Source organism: Ipomoea triloba, chromosome 14, assembly GCF_003576645.1.
Source record: "Ipomoea triloba cultivar NCNSP0323 chromosome 14, ASM357664v1".
NCBI lineage: Eukaryota > Viridiplantae > Streptophyta > Magnoliopsida > Solanales > Convolvulaceae > Ipomoea > Ipomoea triloba.
Window position 1 is genome coordinate 19,886,885 of NC_044929.1, and position 21,962 is coordinate 19,908,846.

At 30.6% G+C, this 21,962-nt stretch overlaps 2 protein-coding genes across 2 annotated transcripts; one reads left to right on the top strand and one right to left on the bottom strand.

Moving 5' to 3' along the window:
• Window positions 1–2,707: 2,707 nt before the first annotated feature.
• LOC116005056 lies at window positions 2,708–3,552 on the top strand. Its single transcript, XM_031245283.1, has one exon. The coding sequence runs from the start codon at window positions 2,962–2,964 to the stop codon at window positions 3,409–3,411; it is 450 nt and encodes a 149-aa protein (XP_031101143.1). The 5' UTR covers window positions 2,708–2,961; the 3' UTR covers window positions 3,412–3,552.
• A 3,819-nt stretch (window positions 3,553–7,371) lies between these two features.
• Window positions 7,372–10,725, bottom strand: LOC116004517 (receptor-like protein kinase HERK 1). The gene has a single exon (XM_031244595.1). The coding sequence runs from the start codon at window positions 10,179–10,181 to the stop codon at window positions 7,686–7,688; it is 2,496 nt and encodes an 831-aa protein (XP_031100455.1). The 5' UTR covers window positions 10,182–10,725; the 3' UTR covers window positions 7,372–7,685.
• Window positions 10,726–21,962: the final 11,237 nt, after the last annotated feature.

Sequence of the window (21,962 nt, forward strand, 5' to 3'; positions counted from 1 at the left end):
ATATATATATATATATATATATATATATATATATATATATATATATATATATATATATATATATATATATATATATAATATTAATAATATGAGAATCACTCCCTAGGTGAAAACTTATGGACAAATTCAAACCATTGATCTGCAAGATTATATGGATGGAGCTCAAAGTAAAAAATAAATTTTTAAAATGAGTAGGGTCATTTTCATAAATATTACAAAATTTTGTTTATTTTCAACTGTTAGATTTATTAGATCAATGGTTTGGATTTGTCCACAAGTTCTCACCTGATTATAAACCTCTATATATATAGTCTGACTCCCATTACAAACATGTCTAAGGTCATCCTAAACTACTAAATGCACTTATTAAGTAAGATATTAATAAGGAAAATTGCTCCAAAGGGCAATTTGGTCACCATGCCAGCATCAATCCGTGGTGAAATAGTGTTAGCCACCATATCGATATCATCATGGAGAGCAAACAAATAGCCTATGCAATCACTGTAGTACGACTTACGAGTATCATCATTGTGAATTCATACAATACACGCCGTGCAAAGGCAACCAAGGTCGCCTTTTCTGTACCTTCTCAGTTGACCGGCAATCGTTCACCGGTCGCCGATCACTTTTTCTCCTGAAATTTAGCCAGAGGGTAATCGAAACCCTAATAACCTGTAATAGAAGGTCATTAATCAATTTTTGAGCCTCATTGCATCAAAATGATCAAATTGTTGATGAGTGTAATTACACCTTTAAAAGATTTAAAGAGCTAATTGACTTTTCAGTTAAAGTTCGATGTTCTATTTGACTTTTTCCCTTATCATTTTAATGGCTCTCGCAAACAGAGTCTTATATGTTACATAACATCACAGCATAATAATTATGGTAATCGAGGTCAACAACGTTGTAATTGGAGAGCTTACTTCTATGCTTGCTTTTAATTTGTATGACTAGGGTGTGCCCGCTAATGACTTGTACTTGTGCATGACCAATAAATTAGTTTGAATTTTGATAATTTTACTATTGAGCATTTGTTATATTCTTTTAATTTATTGTTTAATGTTAATAGAGTTGCAAACAAGTTGACCAAAATAGATACTTTTGAAGGCACGGGCTAGAAGGAACTTCATGCGCCACTGTCTGAAGTAACGAGAGAGTTCATTGAAGACCTGGAAAGTCTTTCCTATCCCCAGATTCATTAATAAGGAAAATTAGTGACTTCACTTGAACTAGCACGGTAATACCTCCTATTTATCTAAAAATATTTATTAATGTCAATGAAAAGAGTCGTGTCACATGACTAAAGAAATTTTATCTACATAGAAACTGATTTTCTTTCTGTGTTTTCCTTCCTCTTGATCCAACAATGATCTCTTTTTAATTCTTAGCTTTAGTAATAATTACCGAGCTCCCAAATTTCATATTTGGCCTGCGGTGGAAAGAATTAAACTTGGTGATTAATTTACCAAAAAGTACAATGCTATATATATATATAGATAAAAAATGATAGTTGCATGCCTCAACCATATTAACTCATAATAGGTCCAAAAAATATAATGCAACTTATTTTTTTAAATATATATTCCGAATTTATGCGTGTGACATGATGTTTGACTTGACCTTCCAAGTCAACAACATGCCCAAAAATACAACTAATATAACAATGAATGTATAACTTAATTTATTTATATTTACATAATAACTAATGTAATATTTTGAATGCCTCACCAACAACAAAATGTTGAACTTAAATCGATCTCTAAGCCTTTACATAGCGAGTGGGGGCAAAAGTGAGTGTTCTCCTAATTCAAATTAAATCATGAGATATTATCACTTTTGGTCCATCAACTATCATTCACTTTTTATATTTGATCTCAACTATTAATTTTATTACATTTGACGGATAAGTATTCTTTTATTGCCACATTTGATCTTGACAACCAAATCTCGAGTAACTATTCCTAGAAAATAGTAAAATTTGGGTGCGTTTGGTTCACACATGGGAATCGGAATCGGAATGGGTATCAAATACTTGGTAATAGTAATGAGTTTTGGTGAAAGTATTTAGCATGTTTGGTAGTTGGGTGGAATGGGAATGATTATTAATAGTCGAGGAAGAAAGGAAAAAGGGAGATAAAACCCTTATTTAATAAGGGAATGTGTTTTGTCATTAATGGGGTATTTCAAACCCATAGTAGCATTCACAAAACCTATCAACCAAACACAAGCAATCATTTTCATACTCATTCCTTATGCCTAAACCCACAAACCAAACACACCCTTTGTCTCATTTAGTTTGCTATAAGTGAAAAATGATCCATTCAAATCTAATTACACAATATTATTACTAACCTTTATCATTATATTGTAGCAACCTCAAATTAAAAAAACAAAACAAAAATTACATTTTTCAGCAAGTGATTGTCAAGAGACTTGGTGAGTAGAACTAAAAAGTGACAACAAATTAAAAAGTATACTTGTGCACTCAATGGAAATTTAAAATTAATATATAGTTGAGGATTGAATAAAAAATGAATTATAGTCAAAGCACCAAATGTGAAAATAAATTCACAAATTCACAAAATGTAAACTCAAATTAAATATCATTTTCTTATTTTCTTAAACATGCATTTAGTGTGCACAATATATAAATGCAGATCAGAGACAAAAATTAAAGTGGGAAAGTAGTATAGAAGGGATTTCTACCACACCATTCCATATATGATGCCAAATCATGGCAATCTTCTTCACCCGATCCGACACCAACCTAATAAATCCAAAACGCATCAACGTAATATTACAACACACACCCCAAAAGTTCATTAAACCTGCGACACACAATCCCCTTCTCTCATATTTATTATGAACCCCATTCCTATTCTATATAGACTCACACTCTTCTTCTTCTTCTTCTTCTCCATCCAATCCTACACAGACTGAGAAAAACGCAGACCGGAAAAAATGGCGTCCGTTTGCGTTTCGAGCTGCGTTAAAGACGTCAGGGCCCCCGTCGTTGTGAGAGCCACCTACGAGAACCTCTACAAATGGCCGGAATCCGACGCCGAGTTCATCCGCTCCGTCACTTCTAACGTGCGCTCCGCCGCCGTCGCCGGCCACCCGAGGGTTGTGGACAGCATCTCGTGCCGGCAGATGTATCTGAGAAGCTACACTTTCTCGCGGGAAGAAGACGGCCGCAAGGAGGAGGAGGAGGAGGCGGAGGAAACCGCCGCCAAGTGCTGCGGCAGAGCGCGGAAAGAGGCGGCGGGGAGAAAGAGGAAATCAGGAGACGGCGGCGCCGGCGACGGAGGACATGGCCGGAGAAAAAAGAAATGTTTTAGGTTTCGACGGGCTATGGTTTCCATTTTCCGGAGATTGCTGTCTTGCACTGCCCAGGTTGACGTGGTTGGTTGAATATTAATTATTAATTAATATAATTACTGTAATATTAAGAAATAATTATAAGAATTTAAAATCCACCCTTTAATTTAGATATCTGAGTTATTAAGAATATAATTTTATGTTTCCATAATATTATATTTCAATTATTATGTACGCATGATCATTATTATTATTATTATTATTATTAAAATTTCATGAATGCATATACATAAGGACTTAAGGAGTATGTGCTAAGTTATATATAAAGTTTTAGATCAAGAACAGGAAAGCCTCTCATTTCAAATTATTGCATTCCTTTTTATCTAGAGACAATTAAGATTTTTTTTATTATTAAATTTGAATTTAATTCCATCCATTCTTTCACAAGATAATAAGATATATTAAGCCACTAAAAGAGGTAAACCGCATTAGTATAATGGGCTCAATTGAGAGAGTGTTAACAATATTTAAACTATTGACTTTTTGATATAATAATCATGCTTCGCCCACTCGATCACTTATATTGAGAAAATAAATTGTTACGTATAATATTTGATATTTCCATTATTATAAAATGAATTTAAATTCAATTCAACTCATACTCGCAAATTTTGACTCTTATTGAGAAAAAGTTTTGTTAACCTTTTAACTAAAGTTTGATGTGAATAGAAATTGCAATTTCAGTTTAACTTGAACACCTTACGTACGTCAGCGCACTATAATACGGAGTAATAATATTCGAAAAGTTAGGTCTTTCTTGCTTTTTGATGGAGAAAAAGAAAAAAATAATAATAATAAGATAGAGGCGTGATGAGCTTTTTGCATTCTTTATTGATTTTTCTTTTATAATATTTTTTTACTAAATACATACATACATACATACATACATACATACATACATACATACATACATACATATATATATATATATATATATATATATATATATATATATATATATATACGCTCTGTTTGGTAACATAGTTAGCTTATCAATCACTTTTGACTTATTTGACCATTATTAGTTGTTTAACTTGGTTAAATAATTCATATGAGCGTTTGATTAATTAGCATTTTGTAACAACTTATTGCTCTAAAGTGTTAAAATTTAAAAAGCTGCTCAATAAATTTTTTGAGAAAGTCATTTTGCATGTAATTAGTTATAAGCTAATTACCAAACATTTTTTCTACAATTAGCTAATAACTAATGCTATCAACTAGTCAAACTCACTAACAATGTAACTATCAACTAACATCTATTTACCAAACACCTCATAATGTATCGCTTTTAGTTTATATTAGACATACACACAAGAAGAATAAATGATGTGAAAATAATTACTAGTGTAAAAAAAAAAAAAAAAAAAAAACCGTATATCGTCTAAGTTATGTGATTAATCGGTCCAAATTCACACAATAACAATGGCATAATTTTCGAAATTAGAAACGTACAGTTTACTACATAAAACTAAAGTGCAAGTACATTGACATAAAGTACACACTTCACATTTTCAACACAAATCTCATCCACATATATATATATATATATATATATATATATATATATATATATATATATACACACACACACACACACACACAACATTTCTATTTCAAGAGTTGATGCAAGAATTTGCTACGCTCTATTCCCATAGTATAACTCAATTGGCTAACATATTAAAAGAAGGTAATAGCTTTTCTTCACCCACAATCGTAACGTGTAAGATTCAATTCTTACAAGAAAAATTATAAAATTGACTTTATTTTTCTCACCAAGACTTTAAGACATGGGCGATATGATCCATTGCCGAATTGAATGACCACAAACTAATCTAAATTACTCATGGAGTCATAGCTTATTAGCTCAAACCAAGAAGGGTTATAGCTAGGCAACTCTCACAGATAGTCGAGCTTAGAATCTTTTAGTTACTAAATCAATTGTCTGATTCACTCGACTGGGGGTTTTCTTTTATATGTGGTATACCTTACCATGTAAATCATGGATTACAATATAATTTGTTGTGACGAGTAGGCTAAAAGAGAATAGATAATAATGAAATATGAAGAAAGGACAACTAGCTATAAAAGATAAGTTATTATAAAGTTTGGTTTATCATGAAATAATAATAATAAATAAATAAACAAATAATAATAATAATAATAATAATAATAATAATAATAATAATATATGAAGCTTAAGATTCAAGTTTAATTGTAGGATGGGCTTATGATTCTGTTTTATGTGGTGTACATTTTTATAGATATATAGTCATAATGGATTAATGGTCCATACCACTGAATGGGAAGATTCTAGTTTTATGACATCAATTTTTGTTTTAAATTACATAATAATAGTTTGTGATAAATGTCAAACAAATTAATATAAATAGTGCTATTTCACCGAATTCGATACAACAAATTATAACCACTAACATTATACAAATAGTGCTATTCCACCCAACTTGTAATTCAAACCACTTACTAGCGCATCAACAAATACTATTAATAGTTTCGCCACAAAATAGTTATTACATCAATATATAAATGATAAAAATTAAAAAACTAGACTAATAGTAAAAATTCAAATATATAACCGATGGAGGTATATATTAACAATTTGATTAACCGTAACTTTTCAATTGAATTAACCAATAATTAAAATTTTTAAAAATCATTAACGATTAACCAAACTAAAATATTAATCAAAATTTGTCAATTTGATCGGATAAAATTTTCACCGAATTTTGCGCACCCTTAGTGATATTTGCCCCTTGCTCTTTGCGATGCAGTTGGTGTAACTTGACATCAGATTTTGTTGTTTGCTCCTTTATTTCATATATATATATATATACTAGTTTTTCTTATGCGCGATGCGCAAGAAATAGGTGTCCAATATTAGTATTTTATATTAAAATTTTAAATTGATTTAAATTTTAATATACATAAACTCTAATATTTAATGTGTATATATTATTATTATTATTATTGAAGAAGATAAGAAAATATATGGTGGATGCATGTGCATAGTAACAATAGTGGAAAAGATAACGGCAGTTATAACGGTAGGGATATATTTGTCCAAAATATTATGTAGTACAACTTTTATAGCATAATGTACAAAATAACTTAACTGAAAAAATGGACATAAATGAGGGGTATAACCTTCATTCACATTTATTATGTTTTTAGATATATTAGATATATATCAAAAAAATAACAACAAAAAAAAAAGGAAAAGACGCATGGAATGAAATGACACATCGTAATATATTGATGAAGAAGATCCATCGTTTTTTTGTTTCTTTTTAGAAAATTGTAGTATTGTAATGTTGTCGCTAGTCGTTACGAAATTGAACCAAAAATAAATCAATAGAACAAACACAGCAACAAGAACAAAACAAAAATAATTTTTAAAAAAAAAAAATACGTATGAAAAATATTGTTTTCTATAGTGGCTTTGACGTTGACGTAATTTCAGATTATAAAAAAAAATTAATTAAAAAATAAAAGTCACTTTCGCAATTTTATACAACTATTTCATTTACAAAAAATCCCCACCAACTACCAAAAGATATGCTTTGTGATCTTAACCAACAAAAAATTATAAGTGGTGTTTGGTAAATAGTTATTAGCTGATTAGGTTAGTGAGTTTGACTAGTTTATAGCATTAGTGATTTTAGAAAAGTGCTTGGTAAATTAACTATTATCTGATAACTGATTACATGCAAAATGATTTTCTCAAAAAACTTATTGAAAATGTTGTTTTGAGCAGTTTTTTGAATTTTAACATTTTAGAACAATAAGTTGTTACAAAAAACTAATTAATCAAATACTCATATTAATTGTTTAACCAAGTTAAACAGCTAATACTACCTAATAGTGGTCAAACAAACCAAAATTGACTGATAAGCTAATTATGTTACCAAACAAGGTCATAGTCAAATTTAAAATCTTATTGTTACCAAGCCAATTGTCCTTGACTGTTTGCCCGTGTTAATACAATTTTCTGTATCATATAATTGATAAGATGAAATTTTACATAAAAAGACTGAATAGTGCAAAGGGCAGATAAGATCTGATCTGTATCAAAAACACTACAATTCACAAACATTTTGGTATGAGATTTTTAAGCAATCCACAAAACAAACATCATAAGACACTGTGTTTTTGTTCTTCATAGTTAAAATGAACAAACCTCTAAGGTGGCAGGCATAAACAAAGGACTTGGAAATGGGAAACTGGGAACTTAATTACTGCTAGGACACAAGTTATGTACTGTCATTACCTCTTTGGTTTTTTCTGCATTTTCATCTACCTTCAGACTTCACCAGCTGCGAGAAAACCCGACTCATGGAAACGCCAGATAGGTCGTCCAAGTTTGTGGCCTCACCCTGGGCGGGAGAGGCGTCGATGTGGCTAAAGTTGTTGACTTGCGGGGAGAGGTCGCCAATGAGGTTGGTGCTGTTCTCGTCGGGGTCATTTTGGATGACAGCCTCTTGCAGTTGGAGGGCGTACTCGAGGTTCCACAGCACGTCTCCCATCGAGGGCCTGTCCACGCCAAAATCAGCTAAGCATTTCTCGCCCGTTTCTCCAAACTTTCTGAGGGAATCGGGCCTAATTCTCCCCAGGAGTTTGGGGTCTATGATTTGTTTGAGCTGCCCCTTCTTTTGCCATTTCATCGCCCACTCGGCTAGGTTCACCATTTCCCTTGGCAGAGATGGATCTATCACGGGCCTAGCGCATAGAACCTCAAACAAAACAACGCCAAACGAGTAGACATCTGATTTCTCTGTTAGCTGCTGGCGTCTGAAGTATTCGGGATCAAGGTACCCAAAGCTACCTTTCACCGCTGTGCTGACATGAGTTTGGTCGATCTCGGGGCCTGTCTTAGACAGCCCAAAGTCAGCAACTTTAGCCATGAAATTCTCGTCGAGTAATATGTTGGCAGACTTGACATCCCGGTGTATAACTGCTTTAGCATCCCCGGTATGCAGGTAGTGTAATCCTCGGGCTGCCCCAATGCATATCTCGAGCCGCTGTTTCCAGCTCAAACTAGGAAGATCAGAGCCATACAGATGACTCTTGAGAGTCCCGTTCTCCATGTACTCGTAAACCAGAATCATCTCGTTTCGTTCGTCACAGTACCCGATTAAGGACACCAAATGGCGGTGGCGAAACTGGGAGAGCATCTCAATTTCGGTTCTAAACTCCGCTAGGCCTTGTTGGGACTTAGGATTCCCCCTCTTCACAGCTACCTTAGTTCCATCGCTTAGTTCGCCCTTGTACACCTTCCCGAAACCGCCTACCCCAATAACCCAGCTTTCATCGAAGCTGTTCGTTGCTTCTTGAACCGCTGCAAAGGGAATTCGGTAGCTGAGGTTCGAAGCAGCACTTATGGTAGTTCCATTCGAGTATTTGCTCCCCATCGTGTGGGAATTTCCATTCAGAGCTAACGGTATCCATGATTTCGACTGCCCAAGTAGTTCCTGTTTTCTCCTTAGGTGCATACACAATAGAACAACAATCACAGCAAAAGCAACCGGTACCCCTACACAAACTCCCACTATTACTCCAATCTTCTTCGAGCCCGAGCTGGAGGGAGAAGGCACAAAATCCGCACTACTAAGGCTGCCCTTCGAGTTGTTCATCTTCATGATTTCCAATCCGTTTATAAAGGCATCAGCGAAAGCGCTCCTATGAGACGGGCCAACGCTTAATCGAAGCCTGTTTCTATCAGTTGACACAACATAATCGAGGAAATATGCAGTTGACAGAACACTCCCAACAGCAGCTCCCGGATCAAACTCTGGGGCAATATTCGACGAATCAACATAAATGTTAAACAGCAGCTGATTAGGAGATGGACTCACTATGTCACAGAAGTGAAACCGGAGAAGATACTTGAACCCCGGATCCACGCTAAACTCCCAAGTGACATTGAAATTCACATTGGTCTCCCCAGCATCCACCTTCATTTTAGTGCAGGTACCATACACTGTTGGTGGGGCGGAATCTCTCGTGGCTCCTTGTTGAGGATAAATCACAGACGGGATCTTGGACAGGCTCGAGGCAAGCTGTGGCCTTAACAAGAAACTCTGATCAGTCACCCAATTTCGCCCCAATGTGTCATTACTCGATGCCAAAGGCGATCCACCCATGTTCACCCTCGCAATTGTCTCGAGCGCCTGGGCATACAGGCCACGAAACGCCCCAACCGGATTGATGGTTGTGGCATCCTCGGGTATAAGCTCATCAGGAACCGAGACAACCTCAATTGCATTCACATACGCGAACGAATTGCTGGAAGGTTCGAATGTCAACACGAGGTCCCTCGATGTTACATTCACAGAGAATTCCTTAAATGACACATTCCTAGGACTAAAATCACTAAGCAGAACATTATCCTGGGTGGAAACAGAGAAGCTAGCAGAACTCATATTGAAGCTAGCATAAACAAAAGGGTAAAAATACAGGCGGATCCAGTGCCTGCCACCATGGCTAATTGAAAACTTGAAGCTTGATGTTCCAGTAAAGATTCTAGCCGTCTGATAAAGCTGAGAATCATCAGAAACTGGAATTGAACTTGAAGAATCATTAGCCAATATATCTTTTGGGGTTGAAAGAAATTTTGCAGCTGATTTATCACCCACAAAAACCCTACCACCCACTTTAATATCACCAGATGACCCACAGTTTAACAAATAATTATCCACAGGATCAAACCCAGAACCCAATCTCCCCAACAACAACAACACTGACAAAACCCAGATTATCATCAACTCAAAACCCCAACACTTCTTCATCACAACAAAGTGAACAAACCAATCTGGAAAGCTAAAGTTGAGATCTTTGAGCTTAAAAAATGGAGCTAAACATCACCAAAAGATCTGTGTATCAAACTATCAACTACCCATCAAAGATAACAGAGAAAGAAGGGGAAAGATGGCACCTTTACAACCAAATGAGCTGAAACAAGAGACCCCACAGATTGAGAACAAGCTAATACAAGCCAAATCAGAAGAGATCTTCAGGGGGTGACCGTAACGGAATAAAGATATCTTTTCTGCGCGTAACAGCAGAAATCTAGCGAAGCTCTGGCCGGTTAGAACACGAAAAAGTCATACCCAAATGCTGACAAATCATTACATAATTTTTTTTTAATAAATACTCCGTAAATTAATGCTCGTTCTGAGCATTAAATATGAAGAATGGAACAAAGTGGACTGGAGACTTCATTTAAAATATGTACAATGCATATAGCTATCATCAGGTCATATGTCACAGTTTCAGGTCAGCTGACCTTTTATTTATGTTGAGAAATGCTGAAAACGCCGTGCCGGCGAAGAAGAAGGCTAAACAGTGAAAATTTTCTTTTGTTTTATTTCCTTTAGACTCCCTAAAACTTTCTTGTTTTCTAAACTTGTAATTAATTTTTTTTTTAATATTGGCTATTTTGAGTATGGCAGGGACCCACAATCCGATACAATTATATGTAAAAATCTCGCCTAGTCACCCGGCGCTAGCCGGCCGCTTAATGTATCAGTATCACCATAATCGGTGGCCGGCCGCCTAAGCGCCACTTAAGTTGCTTGGTTGACCGCCTAGGCGCCGACTAGCCGTATAGTCGGTCGATTATCTATTGTTTTTTTAAATAAGTTATTTCATTTCAAACGACATCGTTTTGAATAAAATAACCCTAAGGGACCGTTTGGTTCGGGTCATCTGAGATTACCTAGGTAATCTTAGTCTGGTAATGTTATATTACTTTGTTTGTTTGAAGTTATTTTTTTTTTGGTAGATGTTTGTTTGAAGTTATGAGATTACCTAGTAATGTTATATTACCTCAAAGCTGATGTGACGGTAATGTTTCAAGGTAATGTGATTATCCCCGTTTTTTTTAGGTAATCTAAGATTACCTTGGATTATTCCAACTTTTCCCTGGTTAACTAATCCTTATATAATAATAATAATAATAATAATAATAATACTAACACAATAACATATATAAAATAAATATATGTTTATATAATCAAATATACATGTGTGTATATTTATATATTTAGTTTTTTAATATTAAGCATCAATACATCGATACATATAAATAAATAAAAATACACACAACAAAGGCACACAAATAAATAAATAAATAAATAAATAAATAAATATATATATATATATATATATATATATATATATATATATATATATATATATATATATATATATATATATAGTAAATTGTCCCATATAACCTAAAATATAACCCTTAACCAAACAAAGTAATATTATATTCCACAATCCAAACCAAACACATCAGGTAATCTTACATTCCCAAAATCTCACATTACCTTCCTGGAGGTAATCCTATTACCTTGGGTAATCCAAGATTCCGTGAAGCAAACGGCCATTGTTTAACTATAATTTTTTTTAGATAAATAATTTATAATTATTAATCTTTCAAAATTAAAAGATTTTAAACAAATTTTTAAAAAATAAAAAATAAAATAAAAATACATGAGAGATTTTTTTAACCATGATTATTAAATATGTATTTTTTGTTATACCCTATTAATTAATACAATACTACTTCTTAGATTTTTTTTAAAGAAATTAATATAGAAATGGTCAAAGTTAAATCTTGAGTAAATATGAAAAAGGATTAATAACACCTTATGTAAAAAGTGTAAACTAATATGGAGTAAAATGCCTCGATCTAAAATAAGCAACTAGTCTATAACAAGGAAAAATGCAATGATAATTTTATAAATATTGCACTTTTTTTAATTACAAATTTTTAAACACAAAAAGTGCATTATGCAAAACTACAAAGTGTATCCAATAATATATAAAAATGTAATCATCTTGAGTATACTTTTGCATGTCGTATGATGCACTTTTAGAATCACAAATCTTGAGTGCATTTTTACATATTATTAGCGCATTTTGTAATTTTATGTAATGTACATTTCCACTTTTTACAAGAAAGTATGTTTTTACTTGAACCAGTAAATATAAAGAAAAAATTAATAAAATTACTGAATAAACAATTAATTTTATAAATACAAATAAATATATATTTTTTCAAATTGTATGTTATATAAAATATGATGGGGATATATGATGGGGATATACCACTATATTTTTCATATATAAATGTTTTAGGTATAGGGCAATTTCGGAAGTTTCTATTGTACTATGGATGAGTCATGAATCATGATTAATAAAGTTAGTGATGTTCTTTATAATTTAAATAAAATGTAAATGCCAATGTAAAATTATAAAAAAGATGGAGGAGCAGAGTGAAATTATTTGAAAGGTGCCGTATTTTAACGGTTGATGGGATGAACATATGCAATGCATTTTATCATCTGCCATTGGTTTGTGTGAAACTGTGAACAATGGAAAAGAGAGTATGGGAGTTTTCAGTTGTTTGGTGCTTTCATTAAAAACTCGAATGTCAATAAAGGGTTTAGAGTGAGAGTTGTCTATTTAATGATATAATTATAGTAAAAGAGTAAAAAATGTAGTAAGATTTTAAAATTAATAGTGTTATGTGTACATCGTATATGTGTTATTCGTGCGTTGTGTGTGCATTGTGCGTTCATGTATTTACATTTTGTGCTATATAATTTGTTTTAATATTTAACGCATGAATGTATATACATTTTAATATTCAAAAGTACGTTATGGGTGAAACTCGTATTGTCACTCTATCAAGCAAAGAATCACAATGAGATAAACCAATTTAAATTATCTATAGTTGATTGGTTCAAATTTAAAAGTCTAATAGACAGCTTCTATCGGTTCAAATCAAGAAGGCCAATAGATCATTTTTTATGAAAGTTAAATTTAAAATCTTGTGATTGTCAAACTAACTGTTGGATCAATTTATATGAGTAAGAGGTAAATATACTTAAACATGCGTCTCAACCAATTAATTTTCTAATAGAACCAGTGAAATGGTCAAATGGGGTTTAATTGACCGGTTCAATTTATTCGTTGCTGGGAATCATGAAATCATGAATTTTGAGTCAAAACTGCAAATTAAAAGTTTTGGTTAAACATTCATCCGTTTTTATTAAAGTCAATAAAAAAACAGAAATATGATATTTAATTTAATTTAGTCATAATAAATTAAATATTTTTACTACAAATTGTAATATTTTCGATTCTTCTGGTTGAATTAAATGATTGGCAAATAAAATATTAAATTCTTAAACAACCAATGAAAAATACATAATTGTCCACTTTAAATAAAATATAAAAAAATGCCCTAAAATGTCAAAAATATTAGTAAGTAGAGCATGATTCTCCTCTTCTAAAGTTTTGAGTTTGATTATTGCTAACGTCCTCCCATCAAGCTTGTTACATAGGGTCTTTCAAGCAATGTTCACCCAATACACACCTACATTCTCAAGCGGTGATAGTGAATTTCTCTCATCACCCGAAACAAAATATATGGAAGACTTACTCCCAGCCACAGGATGGGGGTTCGATCTCTACATGTGACACGAACATTGAAGATTTATGTTTGAGATGAGTTATTTGTGCTAAAGTAAATGAAACATGCATGATTTTCGTACTAGAATGTCACGACTTTGATTACTGATAACACTCTCTCGGTCATGTCCATTACATAAGGTCTTGCGAGCAATGTTTATCCCATGAACATCCTCGAGTGGTAGTTGTAAATTTCTCTCAACACTCGAAACAAATATGTAGAAGATTTGCTCCCCGCAATAGAGTGATGAGGGTTCGATTTGTGTCACGAACATTGAAAATTTGTGTTTGGGATGAATTCTTTGAGTCTTAAAATTAAGTTACCTCGGTTTACCTCTTTATGAGCTGAAAACAAATTTATAAAGTTCAGAATACAGTTCGACAATGCTGGAAAACCTGCATTATAATAAAAAATACATAGATGTTTGTTTGTCTACGGAAGTAATGGAGAGACGGACATGGACATGCACTTGGCTTTTAGCACGCAATTTATTGAATGGGAAACGTCGTTTTCCATTAATGTTCACACCAACCCCAGATTTGCCACACGGCTTTCCACCATTATCATTTCCAATAAAAAAGGATTATATTGCACTCTAACCCAACGCCCTTTTCATTTGATTTTCCTTGATTACGTTTGTTGGAGAAAGAGGTCTCAGTTTTCACTTTTGCCCTCAAATTTCTTTTCGCTTTTAGGGTGGGTTTGAAAATCAAGAAAATGATTCATGAAAAATATTTTAAAAAAAATGAGTCATTCCAAAACGTTAAAATTCAAAAAACTGCTCAAAGCATTTTCTTTCGATCAATTTTTTTGAGAAAATAAATTATACTCTTAAAGATCATTTTGTATGTAATCAACTATTAGCTAACAACTAATTTATCAAAACATTTTTCTACAACCAGCTAATGCTATCAGCTAGTCAAACCCACTCACCCAATCCGTTAACATCTATTTGCCAAACACCCTCAATATTTGATCAAAGAAATCGTCAAAACGACTGAAAAAAGGTAAAAATTCAAACATATTATTTTAAAAAAATAATAATAATTCTTCCATCAAGCAAATAAGGTAAAATACGATTTTTCTCAAATTTAAAGAAAAAATTTCTCTTAGAAAAATATTTTTATGTGAACAAAACAAATCATTATATAAATTTTATAATGTCATGAATTACAATATTATTGTATTCTATAAAGTTGGATATTATTTTTTTGCTATAAGTACATAAAAGATAAAATACATTTTTACACCACATATTATATTATAACTCACGGTATTAAAAAATTGTATGTTTTACAATGCGGTGTATATATATTTGGCAAATGGAAGATAGAGTTGGGGTGTTTGGTAATCAGTTGTTAGCGGATTGGGTTAGTGAGGTTGATTAATTAGTTGATAGCATTAGTTGATAGTGTTTGATAAATTAGGCTTTAGCTGATAGCTGATTGCATGCAAAGTGACTTTTTCAAAAAGCTTATCGAAAAAGTTGTTTTGAGTAGCTTTTTGAATTTTAACATTTTGGAGCAATAAACTGTTACAAAAAAACTAATTAATCAAACACTCTGATTGTTTAATCAAGTCAAAAAGTTAATAATGGTCAAACAAGTCAAAATTGACTGATGATAAGCTAACAATGTTACCAAATAGGACATTGGTATCCATTTTTCCCTTAAAAAATATTATCACCACCTTTTTATTTGATATAATGCATGCAACAATACATATATATTTACAATCATTATAAATTGATAAAATGACTATTTTTATGCACTAATAACAACAAATCTAATTAATTATAGCAATTGGAGATTGGAGATTAGGTCAAGGTGTCATTTGGCTATCACAATATAAAAAGTGATGTGTGGTAAAGCATGCCATCAATCGCTTTCCAAATGCAAAGTTGGAAACTCTCTATGTGTCCTCTAATAACAATAATTAAAACTTATCTTTAATGCGATGAAAAGGTATCATAATAAAATACATTATACTTTTATTTATGTGTGTGTTTTCGAAATATGAGCATATATAATATACGTACATTCTTTATAAAAATTTACATAATTCACATGCAATAAGGTTATTGATAAAAATTATATGGAGTCAATAACTTCTTGAAATGATAGTATATATCTATTTAATTAAATATATTTATATTTTTTTTGTCTAATCGTATGTATTCATGACCAGTCAACTAAAATCACACATCAAAACTAATATTAATCATATTAGGTACCATTGCAAGAATAAAAAAGTTAGAAGCTAAAAGCAGGGACGGAGCCAGAAATTTCTTACAGTGGGGGCGAAATATTAAAATAAAAGAGATAGTTTAAAAAAAACACTTTAAAATATAATCATTTGAAACAGAATTAATTTGATAAAATAATTCAAATAGAAAACACATATAATCATAAATATTGCTGGATATACGCAAAAAATAAAACACATCAAAACTTTATAAAAATATTCATAACAAAATATAAAACATAATTAATTTGATAAAATAATTCAAATAGAAAACACAATAAGTTACATATCTTATTATTAATATAATATATATTAAGAATTCATAAAACTTTGTTGAAGCAATAAAGGGAATTAAACCACTAACCTTTCTTATCCCAAATACATATCTACCAACTAATCAACCTAATCTCTTTTTTACATGTATCTATTTTTAGTTTATATATATAGATTATTAAAAAAGCTATAAAAAAGTTCCATATAAAAACTATGCAACCTTCGAGATTCAAACGCGCAAACTTTTACAAAGAGATACGCACATCTGTCACTTTGTCTAGCTAAACCATTATTAAGTATATCTGTTTTTATATATTTATATCTAAACCATATACTATATATACATATATACATACAATGTTATATATGGGGTAGGGGTAGGGTGAGTGGAGGCAGCTATCCCCACTGTCCCACTGTAGCTCCGTCCCTGGTTAAGAGACTCGTGTTATCTTATCTTAACGTATAATAATTATTATGAATAGTGAGTTTAAGATAATGTGGCAGCCAATTTTATTTTGCATGGACAAGAGTAGTTTAATTAGTTGGTGGAAATAAATAAATAAATAAAAACAAAATTAATAGGCATCACATGATTACATGAATACAACAATAATAAAATTAGATAAGTTAAGGAAATGTGGTCGTCATAGATTTATAGTTACTTTTGTCTTTTGATGGAGCAGGTAAGTTTGAGAGTTTGTTTTGTTCTTTCTTCATTAATAAAATAATATATAATTACCGACCATTTGCAATTTAACTGAAAAACTTATATATTTTTAGAGTAAAATATCCAAAATATTTTCTGATTATGTCATAATTCACAAATTAGTTATTGACTATTAATTTTATCAATTAAATCCTCAATTATTTAATTTTTATTGAATAATTTACAAATCAATCATCCGATGAGTACCTCATTGAGTAATCATTGAATAGTTGAAAATCTTATTGTGTAAGAATTTAATAGCTGATAATATAATTGCTAAACTTGATAGTCGATGTTTAATTTCTGAATTATGCTATATAATGTAGTGATTGAAAAAATAAAAAGAAAAACAAATAAAAGGTGTGAAGCATTATATAATTTAACAAAATTAAAAGAATGCGTCTAACTTATCAAAGTATACAATATATTTTATCCCTTACTACTTTTAATATTTTAACATTGTTACAACCGATATGAAATCAACTCTTAGTATACCAATAATAAAATAAAAAGTATTTTAAAATGTTGTTAGGTATATATTTCCCATGTGGTGAGTATCCATGAAATTTGACCCAACCAAATGTATATGAAATACCTACTTGTTTCAACTTTACAAAGCAACTTGTCAGCTTCAACCTTCAAGTCATTGGTTTCTTAGCTTGCAGTACTTTTCTTTATTAATTTTTTCTCCAAGCTGCATATTATTAACCAACTACTAAAACTAACATATCAAATTCAATACAAGGTAAACTGTACTAAAAAAAATCATATGCAATGAATTCAATTAAGAATAAATTAACAATAATTAAATTTGTGATTTGATATAAGAATATTGCTCCAGTGCACCTACTCAATCGTCCCTTTTAAAGCATTACTTTAACATTATTTATGAATATATCAAGCTTTAATATTTTTGTTAGATTTATCAATCAAACCTATTTATCATTTCATTTAAAATTTAACTAAGATCCAATTCAAGATGCCAACCAAGCATTACTTTAACATTATTTATGAATCAAGCTTTAATATTTCTGTTAGATTTATCAATCAAACCTATTTATAATTTCATTTAAAACTTAACCAAGATCCAATTCAAGACACCAACCAAGCAATCTTTTCGTATAAATATTTCTCAGCAATATCATGTATCTATTTTTGACATTTAATCATGGTAATTAGCCATGTAATAATCTACGAATGCATTTTGTGACTCGATGCTTTTCATATAAATTCTTATATTTATGTCAATAGATTATAAGTTCGTTGATAAAATTTTCGGTGCCCGACTTATAGTATATTCCTAATTATTATTGCATGGACCATGGTACCTAAAAATATATAGTATATTATTCTAAACTCATAAAATACATTATCTAACCCAAAAATTTTATTATTGTAACTCATAAAATACATTATTTTAACTCATAAAATAAATTATTCTAACTCATAAAATACATTATCTAATCCCAGAAATTTCATTATTTTAACACATATAAAACATATTATTTTAATACATAAATTACATTATTCAAACTCATAAAATACATTATCTTACCCTAAAATGTATTATTCTAACACTCGAGCGAAGCAAGAATTTTTTTAAAAAAAATCAAAATAATATCATTTTAAATCGTGGTCCATACAATTGTGTGGACCACGATTCACACAATAATTTGAGGTATATTCCGACCCGGTTCATCATGAAGTACATGTATTGAAGGGGAAATTTGTATAATCCATGTGGTGTGCTTAATAGTAGCCCAAAATACTACCCGATAAGAAGGCTGGACAAATTCTTTGCCCAACTGGGCCGGATCAGAACTCGTGTTTGGGCCCATTAATAAGTCTTCTTCTTTTTTTTTTTTCTTTTTTTTTTCTTTTTTTTTACTCGGGGTTTTGTCAAAATTTACCATCTTCTAATACTCGTGATGTGATGAGCAAAATCGTTTGGTCGAATTTCTTACTAAAGATTATTATTATTACTAGTATTTTCACTCGTGCGTTGCATGAAATTGATTTATTATAGTATTTTAAGAATACTTGGATCAATATACAATTATATAAATTATTACATCGAATATTATATAGCGCAATTGATAGAATTGGTTAGATCGATTATGTTTTTTGATTTTTTCTTTGCTTTAATTAGAGCAAATGATTGTCTAATTATCCGTGCAATGCACAAATAGTTTTTTTTAATTATATATTTATATAATAAAAATAAAGATGAAATTATAAAAATTCTAATATTGAACGTGTACATTTATTTGATTATAAGATTAGTGCAAAAGTATTATTCAATTAATTGAATAATATATGACTTGTTTGTATACAATTATCTTAAAAAGATCGATATGTAATATGACTTATGTAATTATATTATTACTAAAATAAATATGAGAAAATGATAAATAATTAAATTATAATTATTATAAAAATAAATTCAACGACCAATGTGTGCTTAATTCTGCGTAATAATTATTTGGCAATTATTATTAGTCAATTACACTAATATATGTTTAATTATACTTTTATATCTTAAGTATATTCATTTTCACCATACCGCATTTAGTTTTTTCTTCCTCCTGCATATTTGAATGAATTAATTGTAATTATTATAAAAAATCTAACAACCCATCTTTAATTAATTTTTAAATGTTTAAATAATTTAAAGTTTTTAAAAGGAAAGTGTAATTAATTTTTTAATGTTTTTAAATAATTTTCAGTCAATTAATAATATCTTTTTTCTTTTCCAATTAGTCTAATTTTCGTTTCTTTTTTCATTATGATCTTTTTATATTTTTAATCAATTAGTAAAATCAATTTTTCTTTTTCATTTTATCTTTACTATTGTTTGAGCAAAAATTTTACAAAGGATGATTTTATTTTTGTGTAAATAATAATTAATAAATTATTTTTTCTTATAAAATTACGCAGAATTTGTTTCTATTATTCTCACAATTATAATGGTTTAATTATTCTCATAATTTGGTAAATGGAATTTTGTTACCAATTAAACTTTATTAATTTTTTTATCAATTAATTAATAATATCAGTTTGTGCGAAAGAGTTAAAGAGGAGGATTTTACTTTTATTAATAGTATTGATACATGAATATAGAAACAATATTAGAAATTAAGATAGCGTTCCCCTTGTGTTTTTTTAATTAATTATTTTTTCTTGAACAATAATTATTTTTTTAATAATAATAATAATTTTATTTATATTATTATTATTATTATTGTCTTTATAGGTCATTTTATTATAATAATAATAATAATAATAATTGTATATCGATCTAAATATTCTTAACATATTATAACAAATCCATTCCGTGCAACGTATGAGCAAAAATACTAGTAATAATATTACTCCGCATTATTTGTTATTATTATTATTATTATTATTATTATTATAAAAGAAATAATTATTGTCAAAAAAATAAGAAAAAAATAAATAAAACATAAGGGGAGTCGTGTTGGCTCCTCTTAATTGTACCACTTCTCCCACATCGGTGAGAGAAGTGGCCATAAATTCAATTCACAAATGCCTGGGTTACTCATTTTAATGAGCCGTGATGACTCCTCATTAATGAGCCATTAATGACTCAATTTTATTTATTTATTTTTAGATTTAAAGGGCGTTTATGGGGAAAGAACATGCTTTCCTCAAAACGCCAAAGGCCAAACGCTGCTCATGTTTGCAAAAATGGCAATTTGGAGCAAACCATTGTTTCAAACAGTCATGTTACCAAACATTTAATTTGACGTTTTGACTAAGGTCAAAATGCCATTTTGGCGGATTCGCCAAAATTTTGGCAAATCTTCCATTTACCAAACAAGCCATATAATTGACGAGATACTAAGCAAGCAACAACAAATGTCATCGAGGAATACTTTAGGCTGATGGCGCAATAGTGTGAGTTGCGTTGGCACCTAGACCTCCTCATTAATAATTTTTTGGAGGGTTTTCTTGACATTTTAAGGTGAGAGATAGAGAAAGAAGATAATGACAAAAATGTGTGTGGGGGGGCCATAGAGCAGAAAAAAGAAGAAGAAGAAGAAGCAATAACCGGTGCACGTGCATTGATCATGCCTGGTGGGTGCATTGGGGTTTGTTAATTTCTTATATATCCTTTCTTAACAAAAATTTCAATAAGTTTCACATTGTTGGGGTTGTTATTGGATTGGTTGTTATTAGATTATGTTATGGGGTGTTGAGGCCAGATTGTAATTGACAACAATGAAATGAATAATGATAATTCAAGTAATTAATGATGCCATTTTATGTTTATTTTGTGAATATCTATATTCAGAGATTAAAAAGCTTACTTAAAATAGATTGTATATCAGCCAGCTAAATATGTTTTAAGATTATTATGTCTAATATGCGTTCTATGATTATGTCTCAGGTGTATTTTCAATACATTAATATTAGTGTGCATACACTCATATAATGGCCACAAAATAGTTATATTTACAACAGATAATATATAATATATAGTTAATTTCACTTTTAGTCCTAGATTGTAGGTGACAATACACTTTTAGTCATTTCTTATTAGAACATCTTCATTTGGTCCTAGTATTGTTGTGGCATGACAATTTTTAGTCATCCATCAACAAAATCATTGAAATTTCGTTAAATACAAAGACAATTATATATATATATTTTTGAGCAAATTGCCATTTTGGTCCACTGACTATAGGGGTCCTATTAATTGCAGTCCACGACTTTCAAAACTGTTAATTGCATATCATAACTATTCAATTTCTATCAATTTTGGTCACTCCTGCCAAATTGCCGGCCAAATTTCGCCGGAAAATTTTAAAAGTTAAAATAGTTAGGGTATTTTAGTCA